The sequence below is a fragment of the Humulus lupulus genome, chromosome 7 (genome assembly GCF_963169125.1).
Source record: "Humulus lupulus chromosome 7, drHumLupu1.1, whole genome shotgun sequence".
NCBI classification, from domain to species: domain Eukaryota; kingdom Viridiplantae; phylum Streptophyta; class Magnoliopsida; order Rosales; family Cannabaceae; genus Humulus; species Humulus lupulus.
In genome coordinates, this window is record NC_084799.1 from 58867611 (window position 1) to 58885928 (window position 18318).

Sequence of the window (18318 nt, forward strand, 5' to 3'; positions counted from 1 at the left end):
CTTCTTCTTTCTAGAGAGAGAAATTTGGGTCTGAGTATTCTAGAGAGAGAAAATGCTGAAATAAGAGAGAATACTTGTATTTTTGCAATCTGTACTGAAGAAACTCAGTTGGCTCGGTCCATCTGATCTTGAGTACGGATCTATAAATCACAACTCTAAGTGGATTAGGCTATTACCGACAATCGGGGTTGAACCACTATAAAAATCTCTTGTGTTATTTACTGTTCTTGTTTATACTGTTTGTTGTCGTTTACATTCTCTTGAAGGCTTGTCGTATTTGACGTTCTCACGTCGTTGGCTAAAAACGCAGTCAACACTCCTCATGCTAAGAATTGGACTTTCAGAACTTTTGGAAGGAAACTTAGAGCTTGGAAATCTTATCTTAAAAAAACTTATTATTTGGAGCACTTATCTTTTGAGGAGCAAAAGAAATATAAAGACAAACGAGTATATGATGATCAATGGGATGAACTAATAAAATATTGGGCAACAGAAAGTGCAATGGTATTTTTCATTCAAACTTTTATTAACTTGCATTATTTTCATTGTATTTCAAGAATTGTTTACTAACTAAATTTTAATCTTTAATATTCTTTTAGAGAAAGAGTGCTAAAAACAAGAATAGTCGTGCAGAAAAAAAATACAACCATACAACTGGCACAAAGAGTTTTGCTCAACTTAGAGCATTACAGGTAAAATTTATTTATTATTTTAACATTAACATTTGAATATTATTTCAAAATTAGGAAAATTTCATTACTTTTTAATTAAAACAATATGTTCTTTTGTAGAAAAAAAGATGGTGCAAGTACACCAACACGTGCAACCATGTTCAAAATCTGCTACTCAAAAAAAGATAAGAGCATTACTAATGAGAAAACAAAAGAAGCAATGGTATGATCCAATTATTCTTAATTAATGTGTTATTTCTTGCTTGCTAGTTTAGTTTAATCTTAACTTACATGTTTACAATACTAAATCAATAATAGTTACAATTACAAGAGAAAGAAGAACTGATTGAAGATGCATCAAAAGAAAAGAGTATGAATGACGTTTTTTCTGAAGTTATGGGTAAAGAAAAACATGGATCAGTTCGCATGTATGGATTTGGTGTTTGCCCATCTGATGTGTGGAAGGATAAATCAACTTGGAGAAGAAACCAAAATGAGTATGTAGATACTCTGCAGTCAGAAGTAAATGATCTAAGGTCTCAAGTTCAAATTCTTACTAAGACTATTTTGAGCAAGCAAAATAATGGCAATGATATATCTACACTTCAGGTTAGTCAAACTACTAGTTTTTCATTTATTTTAATTATTGACAACAAGTTGTACTAACTACATTAAATTTAATTATGTGCAGCCATTACATTATAATGAAAATGCTACATCTTCACCCCTGGTTAACATTTATTTTATTTTGTTGATTTTAAGTTACTAACCTATAAACTATATATAGTTATTTTGCTAATTTATTGTTATATATGTAGGCCATAAATGCCAGTACCTTACATAACAAAGAAACTCAACGTCAACTATGGTTTTCATCTTCAGCATATGATACTCCTGTTGTTGAGGTACTACTATTATATTATCATTTTTTAAAATATTTATAAGTGGATCCTCCACTATTGAAATTATTCATTTATTAATATAATACATACAGGTTGGAGAAGTAGTCAATCTTAAGAGTGTCACTAGTGAGCCTGAAACAATTGCTATTGGTATCATTTTAAGTAGAGATCCATTAAAAGAAGTTGGAGGAAAAAAGCTCGGATCCTTTTTTTTTGAAGTTATAGTACAAGTTCCTATTAAGCCTGACGAACAACTGATTAAATCATATGGACATTTTAAGACAATTGGTCAAGTTGTTGGAGCCCCTATTGCATGGCCAACATCATTTGTGGTAAGCTAAATAAAAAAATTACAATAATTATCTTCCATTAAATGTCATTATATATATGTGTGTATACAAATAATTTTATATGATTTCTATTCTCTTGCAGATTCCAAGGGAATCAGATACACAACTTGGTGACTCAATGCTATGATTTTATGTTGTAGAAATTGAACTCATGTATGTATTTTTTTTTTCTTTTGTTGGTGTTTATTTCAATGTTTTTGTACATAGAAGTTCCATTGTTGTTGTTGTTTTAAGAAATGTTATTTTGCTACAATTATGTATTATTTACAATATTTATCAGACTTTTTGCTGTTGATTATTATGATATATTTGTGAATATTACTTAAGTTAAATGTGTATAAAAATATTTCAGAATAAAAAACATCTTCAATACTTGAAAGATAAAACGCAAGAATTAATTATCAAATATGTACTTAATATTCTTTTAAATATATTAAAAATACTTTAATAACATTTTTAGTTTAGTAACATTTATTACAATGTCACTAAAATTATTTTTAATATAAAATTTATTATAATAAATAATATAGTGACATTTGAAAATGCTATATTAATTATTATTTAGTGACATTTTTAAATGTCATTAAAAAAATACTATTGTTACATTTGAAAATATCACTAGTTTTTACTCACATTGGCATATCTTACATTTGCTACAAATGTCACAAAAATTGTAAATGTTACTAAAAACATACAGTAGTCACATTTTCAAATGTCACAAAACCCTTGAAGTGAAATTTTCTTTGCATTCCTACAAGTGATAGTTTCTTTGGATCACTTTCGTGAAATATTTTTGCAGAAGATAAAAAGTCAAAATACCAAAAAGATAGGCATGCAAATTACCTCATTTAAAAATATAAAAAATATCACAATGCTCCCCATAAATAGAAAAAAAGAAAAAAAGCTAAAGCATGAGTACATGAATCTTGGAACGACTTGTGGAAAATTGTCAAACACACACCATAAATAGATGATAACTTTATATACGTATATCTCCATACCTTTCAATGAATGACCACAACCATTTACACTACTACAAAAAAAGTCTTTCTCCGCGGTTTTTTTACTTAATACACTGCGGTTTTCGAGAGTATTAAAAAGCGCAGTGTATTCGACCGCAGAGAAAAGTGGTATGAAAACCGCAGAGAAAAATCACACTTTTCTCTGCGGTTGTGTTGAAAAAACCGCGGAGAAGGGTATCCTTTTCTCCGCGGTTTATTCAACACAACCGCAGAGAAAAGGGTATATTTCTCCGCGGTTTTGTTAATACAACCACAGAGAAAGCCATTTTAATAAAAAAAATCAATTTCGATTATATATAATTATTTTCAATTCTGATATATATATTTTTAATATTATAACTTAATTTGACAACTAATTTTCAATATTATATATATATACATTTCATAAAAAATATAAAAAATTATGTCAAATATAATACATTTTAAGGAGTAAATATAATTAGTATTAACATTATCAAAATACATATAAACTAGATAAATAATATAAAAATAACAAAAAATTGAAATAATTAAAAATAAAACAAAAAAAGTCAAGTTTTAGTGATCAATACCTGATTTGAAAAATAAAAATGTCTTTTAATCCTTCACAAACGTTGGAAAAAAGCTTGAAAATCACCCTATAAGCATACATTCAAAACACATTATACTTGATCAATATATCTTCATTTTTGCCCTAAAACTTCAAAACAAATCAATATATATGTATATTTACATGAGTTGTACCCTAAAATATGGAAGAAAATGAAAGGAAAAAACTAAAAAAAAAGGTGAAAAGAACACTAACCGTGGCTGGGGAAGAAGGGTTGTGTCGTTCTTCTCGGGTCTGCCAATGTGGAAGAAATTAGAAGAATGAGTAAGGCTGTGAGTCGAGGGTTTTATGTAGGGTAAGGGCTTTCTCCGCAGTTGCATAAAGAAAACCGCAGAGAAAAGTGTACCACTTTTGTCCGCAGTTCCATAAACAAAACCGCAGAGATAGGTACCCTTTTCTCTGCGGTTTTCTTTATGGGACCGCAGAGAAAATTCTATTTTTTTTCCCACTTCATGTTTCAGACTCATTTGAACATTTTCTCTGCGTTTTAAATTAATCCTAGAAAAAAAACGCAGAGAAAGCCTATATTTGTAGTAGTGTTAATTCTGCTACGTACTTTATTTCTCTCTAATCTTTCTAGCTTTAACTTTTGTAAAGGTTCAGGTCCCAAATCATAGTTTTAAAAATTGATCGTTATTATGTACGTACTCTTTTGTATGATATGGAAAATGAACTTAAATATATCATCCCTAGTGTAATGTTGCAGCGACCTTCGTCGGCGCGGCCTTTGGGATGATGTTGGATGATTTGGAAAATATATCTTTGAAAGACGAAGGATCTCAAGGAAAAGGGCTTCATAAACATCCCTGGCACCTTCGTCAACTATGAACTTAAGCACCTTACTCAACATTTCGGTATTTTCTACGGTGGTAACTATTTAACTTACTCCTTTGCTATAATGTTGTTAGAAATAAGTTTTGTCCTCCTCTTCTCTCGAATTTTTCACTTTCTCCTCAAGCCTCTTACACAGCTAAGATTGTCTCTCAGATCCTTGTCAGTAACTTTTTTCTTGGTGTAAACTTTCGTGAATATGCAAACTGTGTAATGTTTTATTGTGATACAATTTTGTAATAAATATTTCCCATTAAAGGTCGACATGGTAATAGAACCCAACTCCTAGGACGAAGCAAGAAGTTTGGGGATATTTTGTTCCCGAAAATGCTAATATATGGTGAAAAACACTAGAGCAATGGGATTCATGCTTTTTCTCTTCGTGCCTGATGTGAAGATGGACTTGACCCTGGTCCTCAAAACAGGAAAGAAACACATAGGAAACGCATTAGCCTTGGTGATGAACCCTCTGATGCTGCTTCTCACCACAGAAGCAATAATGAGAAATTCTATGACCCAAGAGCTAACCAGTGCATCATCAATCGGTGTCATTGCCTCGTCCGTGGCCATAACAACCTTCCAAGATCTCTACCCTCTCCTTGAGGAGTTCAACCTTGTGAGCTCCAAATTTGGTAGAATGGCCCTTTCTACGTCCATCATAATAGACGCCATTGAAGCAAATGCGGTCATAGGTTTTGAGGTCCATAAACAAGCAGGGCCTAAAGCCAAAATGAGGGCTGGTACATGCTCTCCATTGTCTTGGTTATGGCTCTCCTTATCAGCATCAATAGAGTAATGTAGTCGATTTTTACCAATCTTCGAAATGGAAAAGTTGTGGACTAGGCTACTATAGTGCTTATCATGGTGGATGCCTTGTTCATGGGCTTTATAACCGACATATGTTTGGTTTGACCATAGAAAATGGTCCCATGTCGTTAGGGTTCATGATCCATGACGACGCACCACTTGGATCCACGATTGTAGACTGTACACAAACGATCTGTCTAATATTCTTATATCGTTTTCATTTGCATTTGTAGGAATGTACACTGATGTGTTCCACGCTAGCTTCATGTGGTCGACATTGAAACCATTGGTGATCATTGTCATTATTGGTTATGTTTCGAAAATTTTGTCAACGTTTTTGGCTTCTCTTTATTTCAAAATGACTATAAGAAATAGCCTGCCTTGAGCCTTACTCTTAGCGTAAGAGGTCAAGTGTTGTTTTTGTTAGTTATTCACTTCATGGACAAAAAGGTATATTTTATCATCTCAATACATGTTTGCATAATTACATTTTATTGTAGTATATAATATGCATGCATAATTAGACCATGCATACGTAGGGTTCATTTGTTTTTTTTAAGATCTAGACTTCTGAATCTGGATGCACATCTAAAAAGTAAGATATTATCTCTAAATCTGAATATAGAAATATTTCGACTGTTTGCTTTTTTCACATCTGAATGTATTTCACAATGCTTTTATTTATATAATATTTACATGATTAATATATTAATTTTAAGAATTTTCAAATATCAATTGTTTCCTCTTCTCAGGATTAGCTTTAGCGCAAGTTCATTTCTCAAATTGTTCATGATTTGTGCATCCTCTACTCTCAACTAGGTTCAATTGTTCCTTCCAATATTTTTTCTTCGGGTCCTTTCTCCAAGATTTTTTGAGGTTGATCAAATTGATTTAACAATTCATCATTGATATGCTCTTTCATGATAAAGTTATTAATTGCAAAACAGGCAATAACAAATCTCTTTGGACATGAAACTCATATGGATGCAATATTGGAAATCTTGCTTTCAAAACTCCAAACGAATGTTCGATAACATTTCGAAGTTGAGCGTGGGCATGGTTAAACTTTTTCTCTTTCGTTAAAGCATGCCTACAACGATCATCTCCTAACCAATATTGAACATTATGATAATGAGGTAAAAATCCCAGAGTGCATGGATATGCTGCATCGCATAGGTAATACGTATCTAAAATGTATACAAATAAAATTTTAAATTATTTAAAATATAGAATTAAGTTATCGTACAGATAAATTCCATTCCACTAATCACTTACTTGGAGGAGGAAATGGAAAGCAATTATTTGGATTGGCTAATATCTCTCTTAGAACTCGTGAATCATGTGCTACCCCTTCACATCCTGCATAACATAAGTAAAGATCATGTGAAGTAACATATTGCTAGAACATTTTGGTAGCAATTACCCTTTTCTCTTCCTGTAGAAGCAATTTGTTTATCAAATAGGGTTACAACATGTACTAATGTTCCATCAAGTGCACCAATTTCCCTTGCAATAAATTTATAAGTTAAAATATTTTATTTATACAATTATGAAATAAAAATACAATACGTCGAATATTTTTCTAATATTTTTTTGATAAGTCGAAATATGGGAATCAAGATCAACTATGATAGGAACTATCATCTCTATTGCAAAATGCATCATTACTTCAGGAACCTCATGAAAATACTTGTGAACAGTTTGTGAAGAGTGTTGAAATCTTCGCTTCATGACAATAAATTGCTCATTATGTGCTATTATGGTTAAAAACATTGTTGTCTTTCCTTCAACTGATCGTGCATACTATCTTTGATTCATTCTCTCCATCTAAAATGATTGTAGAAAAGAACAAATGCATCACAAGACATCCACATCAAATTTATGCATTGATGATCGGAGCCATATAACAACTTCGAAGTGTATCTTGCACCAGATAAAGTTGATGTATTATTTTTAACTCTAGGTTTGAGTTTAGAATGACACACATACCAATAGAAAATTACTAAGAGTAAGAGTTGATCATCAAAATCCATGTTAAATCTGTTCAAAAAGGAAAAAAAATTATATCCATTGTAGAGAAAAAAAAAATACAACTAGGATTGATAATATAAAGGAAAATAAAATTTCATAGATCATTATAATAGATCAATAAACTTTGATACACTAATGGAAAATTGTGTTCATAACATGATATAACAAATGAAAAGTTATCTGACAACAATAATAGCAAAATTAACTAAATAAAAAATATTCAAAAAATTTCCCCATTGTCTTATCTCAATTCTCCACTATGTTGACATCTTTCATGTTCATCCATGCTTTTCTATAGCTATCGCCTTCGCAAAGTATACTAATAGTTGCACTATACAAAGGCTCCTCCCATCCAAGTCCACCTAATTTTCCCGTTCATTCCTCAACATCAGGACCACTATTCTTTTTAATTAACAACTCCAATGAAATAGACATCTTATCATCAATATACTATTGAGATGACAGCTTTCTTTTCCTCCTCATCATTTGTCCTTCTAAAGGGCCTGAATATTGAGATGGAGAAATGTTAGCAGCTTCATCATTTTGATTACTGGGTGCACTTTCTTTTGTAGAAATATTTGTCTCAATATAAGGAGATGTAGATGAGATAACAGGTCGATGAGTTGTGCAACTAGGACTCTAACCATAAACTCCAGTTGTAGTAGTACCATCAAAAAGTGATTTACAGAGGTTTGGAAAGGGTGACAAAGAGCTTTTCAATGTTTTTTCCTTTGGGTGAGCCTATATCTAATACCAAAATACAATGCATTTTAATATGCAACTAAAATATCCAAAATTATAAAATAATATGACTAGATCTAGATAGAGAGAAATAACCTTAATGTACTCATCACATTCATCATTTTGACATGAGAATGGTATTAGTTGCAAGATTATAAACATTCCATATTTTCTTAGTTATTGGCAACCAAGCTCGATATTTATCCTTTAGATAATCAAAATGATTCTTCATTTGCATTTGTATTGAGATAAAAGAATTAGTAGTATCTAAAACTTATTTAACTTTATTACATAAATCTGGCTTCAAACTACTTCCAAGTCTTCCATTTAAAGTTACTTCTTGAATACAAGCCTCCAAAATAAATTTTACTACTTCAATATTCATCCAACTTACTATTTGATTTTCACTAGATTGTTTCATCTAATAACCAAAACATCCAAATAATCATTTATCTTGTGATCAGAGAACATCCACACTACAATTAAAATAATCACGTTTCAAATCCATATAAATAGGCAAACAAATAATCATTTACAAAAAAAAAAAAAAGATATACATATATATTATATATTATATTCATATATATAAAAAGAATTTCTAATATTGTATATATTCATCTATATATATATATAAAGATAGATATAAATAAAGAAAAATGTATAAAAGTTTACTTTTATATACATATATACCACAAAAGCTATTTTACATTAAAATAAGAGTGACCTGATTTTATGTTGTAGGTACTTGAAGTTGCAGAGAAAGAAATACATAATGTGGTAGAGAGAAGAAATTGATAAGTCACATATATGATGCATTAGAGAAAGGAAATATAAATTAGATGTCTTAAAACTTTTCAGAACTCAATATATATCTGACCGAATCAAATATATTAAGAGTCAAAAAATGGTTGAAAAAAGTAAAAAAAAAAAAATGGTCTTAATGGGTCCAAATCTGACCGAATGGACCTGTAGTCTCTATGGAACTTGCTTATATGACATTTAGGAGATAAAACAAAAAACATCTGGATTGATAAAGCTTTGAAACATTAACTTTGTCTCATTCCTATATTTTTCTCACACAATTTCTAAAACAACCATATTTCACCCTGATGGTTCTACTAACGACCACAATGATCGCCATATGCGTACCCTTGATAACTCTCTCCTATATGACCTAACAAAGCCATACATAGTGAACAAGAGGAGAACCATCCAACACACACACCCACGCACTGACCTCAAGATACTTCTCGTCATTTATAAGGATGACACTGTGACCAGCCTAATCAACCTTCTCAAAGCCTCCCACCAAACTCCTACCAACCCATTCACCATCACAACCCCTATGCCCGATGGATCTCGTTGGCCAAGCCAACCCAGTCTTCGTCAACAACCAAAAGCAAAGAGAGATCCCATCCCAATACGCGACTTGCGCAAACATCCATAATGCACTCAAGTACTACCAAGAGAATTGATTATAAAGCGCCAAGCTCCAGACCTTCACCATCGTGACCCCTAAATGAACCATGTACCAAGACATTTGTGAGCAAGAGATTATTCACAAATCCACTCTCATCATCTTTCCCTACAGCAACGCCAGCCTCGACTCTGAACATCGCTTGGGTGTTTGTTAGTGAACTCGTTCGTGCTTTCCCATGCACCGTGTTCCATTGGGATCTTCGTTGATAAAGTCAACTTTAGAAACCCGCTCGTCGATGTCTCATTTGGGCATGCACTGCACCACTTTGCGGTTCTGTTCTTAGGCAGAGCTGACCCAGAGAGGCCTTGACCTATGCTGATCGGATGTTGGGGAAACCGACGGTGTTAGTGACAATGGTTCAGTTCTTGTCATCCAAAGGCAACGGAGATGACGAAATGTAGAATAAGCTTGACGATGGAATCGTGACGTGGTTTAGGGTGAAGAATGAGGAGAACGAAAAGTTGATTTGTAGAGAAGTTATAGTGAAGAATGGGGCTGAAACGGCTATGACAATTAAGGCCATAAGCAACGGGTCGTTTGACCTGTGGATTATTGTGAGGCAACATGGCGTTAATCTAGTGCTTCTCGAAAGGTTATCGAATTGGACTGGAAATTTGCTTGAATTGGGGACAATTGGAGACTTTTGGGGGTTGAGCTTCGGTTTTGGTCATTCAACGACAAATTCTTTGAAGTTATAAAACTAATTTTTTTTAGTCCCAAAAAATTGAACGTCTTGCATGTGAGCCATTATGATCATTATATATTTTAGTTTTCTTATGTATATGGGGATATTAATATTTGGTATCTTATATAGTTTTTTTTTTCTCAAAAAGTATATCTCTTTTCTAGTTTATATATTTTGGTAACTCTTTCACATTTGATTTTTCTACAAAATACCACCCTAAGTCTCGTTAAATATCTGTACTATTTTATTATAAACTAATATTTTTTTTTTAAATTCATTCATTTAGGTTTATTTAAAAGAAGAATTTGTTTTCTCTTCTAATTTTTTACTTTTTTAATCATTTTTACGATTCAATTTGTTTTGAATGGTTGTTTCAATGATACGTTTTTTATCATTAATTATTACAATTTATATGGAATTGGATTTATTTTTAATTAACTTAAGCTATTTTGTGTAAACAAATAAAACAACAACAGTGGTTGTTTCTCCCACGTTTGCACTTTGCATGCTTCTCCCTTTTAAACCACATTTGCATGCTTCAATTATCATCATCTTCTGTGATGATTGCTTTTTTTTTTTTACGGTTTCTTTATATTTTTTTAGTATTGCTATTTAACACTTTAAGATATCCAACAACACATAAAGTAAACATGCACACAAAATGCTATTATATAATTCATGCCATGACACACTAGCTTAACGTGTTTGATAAATATGTCGTGTGACACGACACAAAATTGACACACAATACACAATAAAACTTATCATGAGACACATACACAAAATTGACATGCCTAAATCCATTAACATAATTATATAATAAATTATGAAATACAACCACTATTCCAAAGTTCAAGCAAACATCTTACAACACAATACATAGATATAGTTCTACATCAATCCTTCACAAAACATAATTTTTTTATTTTTCTAATATTACAATTATTTTAAAAATAGTTATTATCCCTTGAATGAGGGGGTTAACACGAAAGTGACATATTTGATTAAATGGGTTAGACATGTCGTATGTTTGGGTTGTAACGACACTTAAAACATACAAGACCAAATAATACGGAAATTTTAAAAAAATTACTCTTAATTCATTGTATCGAAAATCCATATAAAAAAAACTTTTAAAAGATTGTTTGCGCACACTTCTAGATTAGTAAACAGAAATACAACTACTCTTTCACATAGTTATAACAAAACACTTATCCCGAAAGAAATAACAAACTTCCAACTTTTCTTTTCAAAATGGTGATCCATCAAAAACCTTCCCGGGTCGGGTACATATCCACAAGCAGACTCTGGCGCTCACTACTCCACTTTGCTTTTGCACTTACCTACAATAGAAACAACTAAGTAAGCGAAAACGCTTAGTAAGAATAGCCTTGCACATAAATATACTAAACCCAATAACGGGTTTCCCTAAGGTAGTCATCACTACCGATCATTAGGGTATTGGATAAATCCCAACCCTATCATACAATTCTCAAACAATAACCAAATTATAATCAAATACTTTGACTGTACATAACAAACAACGTTACACATATCATGTTAACCTGCACTCAGAAAATCCCAAAACATTCAAGATATATAACACATATCATAACTAATCAATAGATTAATAGCAAGGGATTCGGGCCTAAACCTGGTTCCAGCATTTATGTCCTAGCTCCAACCCGAACTATATTACCATTGTCCCGGCTCCAACCCGGATTATATTTTTACCATGTCCTAGCTCCAACCTGGACCATATCACCATTTTCCTGACTCCAACCCGGACTATATACTTACCATGCCATGGCCCCAACCCGGGCTATACACTTACCATGTCCTAGCTCCAACCCGAACTATTTTACGTTAGGGTACTTCAACCCAAACCTACTTACCATCTAGCTCCATAATGCATAAGCATTGCAAAGGTAGGCATTAAGTGTACCCTGGTGTTAACGACCCAAACAAAAACTAGTGTAATCTACTACATGCACACACTAGTACATTCATGTTGTAGCCAAGAAAGAGAAGGCTAACTTACTTGGAGTCCTTAGCTCCCAGCTGGATCTTTAACACCACTATTCGTTTTCCCTTTTGCGGTTACTGTAATTAATACAGTGTACTCGGATTAAACTATGGCATACTCATATAGCTAATATTCTATGATAGCTACATGCAATAACATTCCCTTAGAATACTATAGCCTTTTATACACCTTACAGTGTATAAGGCTGGATTTCGTTTCAGTCTTTACAGTATCATGAGAAAATCAACCTCACTACAACACACTCTCCCTGTCGTTCATCTTAATATTCTTTAACTAGAGAACTCTCTTATCGGATAACTCGTATTTTAGTTTTTGGAAAAATGAGTACTACTCAACTCCTATCTATAGAAAAATACCAACTTGTCATCCTCTCACGAAAGTTTACCATTTTTTATCATTTACCAAATTACCGCTTTTTGACCCTTTACAAATAATATATGACAATGTTATCTTGTTCTCTTACAGATTCCACAAAAACTCAACTCCCATTCTTAACATTTTTTTTATCCATAACCTAGGATCTCTTTTTACGTTATTTTTTAAAAGAAGGGCAATTGGACCCTTAACTTAAAAATGGTAAAAATAAACTTTTAATTTAACTCAAACTGATTGGGATTGATTAAGTCTCCAAATCCTTAGTTATCTTTACAAAGGATTATTTCTTTTAATTTTTAAAATTTTACTTCCACTATTTAATTTAAGGGGTAAAGTCTCCTTTTTAAACTTTTTCCCTAAGTTGAGTTTTGGGCAAAAACCCTTAAACTATCGTTCACGTGTTCTGTGTCATAAGGACAGGAACTAGGCAAAAGCCTCAAGTCAAAACTTGTTTTAGGTTAAGAGAACTAACCTCCCAAAAATCATTTTTCGTTAAGGTTCGAAATTACTGTTGGGAAAACTTATACATGATCTTTATGTATTTTCATGTAGATCTAATATTAAACAAATTAATATGAGATAACGTAGAACATGTTTCTAAAATTGAATTCAAAGAGAAACAAAGATATGAATACTTACATTATACACAGCGGAATGAAAGAGTCCTTCCTTCAGTTTCTCTAACTCTTGTATCATTTCTGTCGCAGAGTATTATCAAGAAACTGAATTGTTCTTCTAATTTCTTCATAGTCTTCCAATGTATCCTTAGAATCACCTAGACTAGTGTGGGCAATTCTCAACACATGAGATAGATACAGAGAAGAAGCGAAAATAATCAAAGAGGCTTAGAAAAGGACTTGTGTTTAGAGAGAATCTAAAACTATCAGAAAACCAGTGATTAAACTTATCTGTCGTCTCAGAAATCTTAACTAATGGCTTCTCTCTAAGAACTCCTTTTATAGACTCAATTATGTCATTTAATTTAATTAAAAAATAAATAAAATAATAGCCAATTTGAAACCCTAGGTCGAAATAATTATGGGCTTTAGGCCCGTGAAATTTCCCATTTGATTATAAGCCCATTGGACTTAAAATCAAGGCCTACATTATGTTCTATTGATTTAATTAATTAAATAATTATTTAAATCCTTTAACAAATTAATTATTTATAATTTGAACTTTGATTTAAACTTATTTATTAATTTAGATACCAATTTATCTTAATTAATAAATCTGCCTAATTTATCTTTTCTTCTCAAAATTACATAAATCTATGAAACTATCCAAAATTGACCTGGTCAACTTTGATAATTCTAATTGATAATTAAATCAATTAATTGAGACTATCTAGATGATTTTATCCAAGGTACAATGGGGACCATGGGCCTATGAAATCAAGCTCCAATAAGTTATCATAAATCTAACAAATAAATTCACTAACTTATTAATTCCTCATGACTCCACTGTAGACTCGGAATTGCACTCTTGAATTCATAGAACGCTCTATAACAAATATAGATACACTATTAATTATCCATTGTTACAACCATAATTGTCACTCAATCTTCTATAGACGGTCTACAATGAGATAGGACTAAAATATTGTTTTACCCCTCATTGTATCTTATCCTTAAAACACTTAGTTCCTTGTAAATGATATTTTAGTAAACTAATTTAATTACTGAAATGAGATCTCTATCATTTAACACATTGAAGCAAACTAAAAGGAAACCATCGTTTCACTTCTTCATCAGAAGCTATAGATGTTCATATCTATGATTAACACTCCCACTTAATTATACTACTGAGTTTGTAAGATGTAAGTATGGGCTAGTTCGTAGGGTAAGCTCGTAACGAACAAGTCAAAGAACTCAAATAATAGAATCAGTTAGAATATTAACCCCTCAGAATTGAGATTGAATTGACCTACGGTCAACAATATGATATTACTATAATAGATAATAACAGTATGTTTACTTATCTTATCAACTGTCAATATCGGTCCAGTGCGATGTAACAAATACATCTGATCTTATCTACTTTGCTAATGCTCTGGAAAGAACATAACACCATAATGTGTAAGTAGAACATATCGTAGATTGGCGAGTCAGTGTAAATCCTATGCACTGACTAATCTTAGGACTAACTTATTTTGAACATATAATCATATTTATATTCTACTATGATTACGTCACTATAAATAAGATTAGCTATATGCTCGGTATTTAATAGAAGTTTATATTAAACAAATAATCATGAAAATAAAACATGTGAGCAAAGTGATTGACCAAGTTAAAAAATAATTTCTATTCTTTTATTGATAATAAAATGAGATTACAAAGAATTTGGGTTTTAATTAGGGCATAAAACCCCAACAATAACTTCCTTTCAGTTTTTAGGACAAACTTAGAAAAAATATGTCTCTTAAACCGTGATACATTTTTCTCTAAAATTTTACAGAAGTCATTATACACATCTTAACTAAGTACGCTCAAAATTTCATCATTTTTGGGATGTCAAAACTCAGTCAAATTTATAAAGCAATCTGGGCAGTCTGCTGCCCATAGGTTTTTCGAGGATTTCAAGGTAACTTTGAAAATTCACTTCTCTTACATCGTAGCCCAGTTATTTATAAAATTTTACGGGAATCCTTATACGTTTCTAAATTAGATTCCTTAAAAATTTTATAATTTTTGGAATAATAAAACTTATCAAAATATTTAATGAAATCTGGGCAGTGCTTGCTGCCCAGAAGTTTTATTTCCAGATTCTAGGGAAAATTTTGAAACATCATATCTTTTATAACTTAACACATTTTCCTCTAAAATTTTACAATGACCCTTATATATATATTTCAAATAACATCCTAACAAATTTTATTGCTTTTTGATTAGTAGAACTCATTCAAAAGTCAAAACAACCTGGGCAGTGTATGCTGCCCAGAAATTTTCTAGATTTACATCAAAATGTCAAAACGTTCTGTTGACTGTGTTTTTAGCCAACGACGTGAGAACGTCAAAAACGATAAACCTTCAAGAGAATTTAAACGACACAGACAATTTTATCAAGAAAAGTAAATAACACACAAGATTTTTATAGTGGTTCAGCCCCGATCAGTCGGTAATAGCCTAATCCACTTAGAGTTGTGATTATAGATCTGTACTCAAGATCAGATGGACTGAGCCAACTGAGTTTCTTCAGTACAGATTGCAAAAATACAAGAATCCTTTCAAATACCAGCACTTTCTCTCTCTAGAATACTCAGACCCAAATTTTCTCTCTCTAGAAAGAAGAAGCAGAAGCCCCCTCTCTAATCCCATAAGCCCTCTATTTATAGGCTTAGGGTCATACATCTGATATCCCCTAGAATCGGGATATTTTATTATATTTATTACATTTAAATTACAAAAAACATTCAAAATGTAACAAAACCCCCCATTTGTGGGAAGAATGAGAGATTCCCGCGTATCTTGTTGAAGCTGTTTCTGGGAATCTTGACTTAGTCCTCCTCTAGCTAGTTGATCCACCTCACCTCCACTCTGGTCGATCATTCACATGCTGGTCGGACATACATTTGCTGGTAGGACATGCAAGTGCTGGTCGGACATGTGCATGGTGGTAGGACATGCACTCCTCCCCTCTAGCATGCTACGTCTCTCCTCTAACATGGCACTCTCTTCTAGCATGCCATTTCTTTATTTGGACAACCATGCACTTGTTGGACATACGCATAAAGACCAAATTCTTGGGGTCTCCTCGGATCACACCCTTGGGGTCTCCTCGGACCACACCCTTGGGATCTCCTAGGATGCATTCTCCTTAGCTCTCCTAGGATGAACTCTCCTTAGCTCTCCTCGAACCATACCCTTGGGATCTCCTAGGATGCACTCTCCTTAGCTCTCCTCGGTCCACACCCTTGGATCTCCTAGGATGCACTCTCCTAGCTCTCCTAGGACTAAGGTCCGAACACACCCTCCTTGGGTTCTCCTCGGACCGAGGTGGTCCGACCGGACCTCTTGGGGCCTCTCAAGCAGTCCAAATTCTTCGCCAGTCTACCGGGTCACTTTATCACAACTCTGAGGAGTCAATGTATTTATTGACTATTAATATGTCTTTTACTGACCATGCACTGCCACTTGTCACCTTTATTGCCACGTCATTGATCTCCAATTTTTGGGGATAACACGTTCATAACTTGGGTTTAAAAATACCTTTATACGATTTTTCGAAGCCTATCATCAAGTAATCACAAGTAAATATGCAACTACACAGATATTTTTCAAATATAGAGGCAGTAGAGTACGATCTGACCCGTTGGAAGCCAGACCACGAAATTTTTGCAATATGCATTTTTACACCTAACATCAATAAACATTTCTAGCATAACCATAGCCACATGAATGCATAAAAATCATCATGCCACACATAAATCTCAAACTTAAGCATAAAATAAGTTCAAAAACTATTGAAACACCCTATACAACCAGAGCTACAAGAATCACCACAAAATATAAAGAACTCAACCATAGATTCTACCTTTCAAAGCCCTAGCATGGAGATATGTTCCTTAGCTCTTCAAGACCTTCCCTTAGTGTTCTAAACTCTCAAGACCGACCCCCTAGTTCCACATGAAGATTTTTAAGAAAAGGATTAGGGTAGAAAACTCAGATGAGGAAGAAAACATGCAAACTACAAAACTTTCTTACCTTGCTTCCACTAGATTACCAAAGTGCAATCTCCTTGAGGTACTACCCGTACAAGCCTCTCTTGAACCCTGGAACACAAGATCAAAGACATGCATGGCTATTAGATCACATGCATGCAACACAAACCCTTAGGGTTTTAGGTTTGAAGAGGAAAGAGTGGATAAAAATAGAGTAGGGTTCGAAACTTACTCTTCCTTAGTGTGCTCTTGAGCTTCTCCCCTCCTTCTATGGGGAAAGAGTGCTCTTGCTCTTGGAGACAAAATGACAGCAATGGAGGGTAGAGAGAGACTAGAGCTTCGGTTATGGGGAGAGAGAATGGAGAGAGCTATTTTCTTGAGGAAAAAGAAACTTTAAAAAAAAATAATGATTGGATGTGTAAGTGGGAAATGATTGGGGGTTTAGCCAATGGGTGGGTAAGTCTCTTCCTCTTCCTTGGGTAGGTTTCCTAGGCTCTTGAGAACCCTAGGCATAGCCCTTGCCGCCCACCCCTCTCTCTCTCTCCTCCCTTGGAAAAGACCATTATGCCCTTGCTCATCTTTACTTTTCTCCTTAGACACTCAAGGGCCCTTTTAGTCATTTTATCAAATTGAACAAAATGTCCTTAGTGGCCCGAGCATGAAATTCTCATTCTTAAGCCCGGTTGATTGCAATTCAAACCTCAATCAATATTTTTTTCTTAACTTATTGGGTCGACTATAAAGTCCCTATTGCCAGACAAAATTAATATTTTTATGCCATAGTATTTCCTATTTTATTTAATACAAGAATTTTCTCCCATTAGGGTTTATTCCTTGGTCCAAGACCAATGTTTCTTTGAATAAAGCTAGATCCTTTACCATATCAATACAACGGCTATAAAATTCACTAATAATCACAAATTCATATAATATCATTTATCAAAATAATATTTCACATAATTCTTCATTGGCTCCAACCGGCTACTAACGGGTATTCAAAACATGGGATGTTACATGGGTGACTCAAAACTCACCAGTTTATTGTTTGTTTTAAACGAATCAACATGAAAATTAAACACATTACCAAAATTTATTTATTTTATATCGTTTCAAGTCGTATCATC

The 18318-nt window shown here is 33.0% G+C and overlaps 1 protein-coding gene across 1 annotated transcript; it reads left to right on the forward strand.

Annotated features, from left to right (window-relative positions):
- The first annotated feature begins 828 nt into the window (after positions 1–828).
- LOC133791744 (uncharacterized) lies at positions 829–2050 on the forward strand. The gene is made up of 6 exons (XM_062229660.1): positions 829–894; positions 990–1280; positions 1363–1401; positions 1490–1576; positions 1666–1905; positions 2006–2050. The coding sequence occupies exons 1-6, from the start codon at positions 829–831 to the stop codon at positions 2048–2050; spliced, it is 768 nt and encodes a 255-aa protein (XP_062085644.1).
- Positions 2051–18318: the final 16268 nt, after the last annotated feature.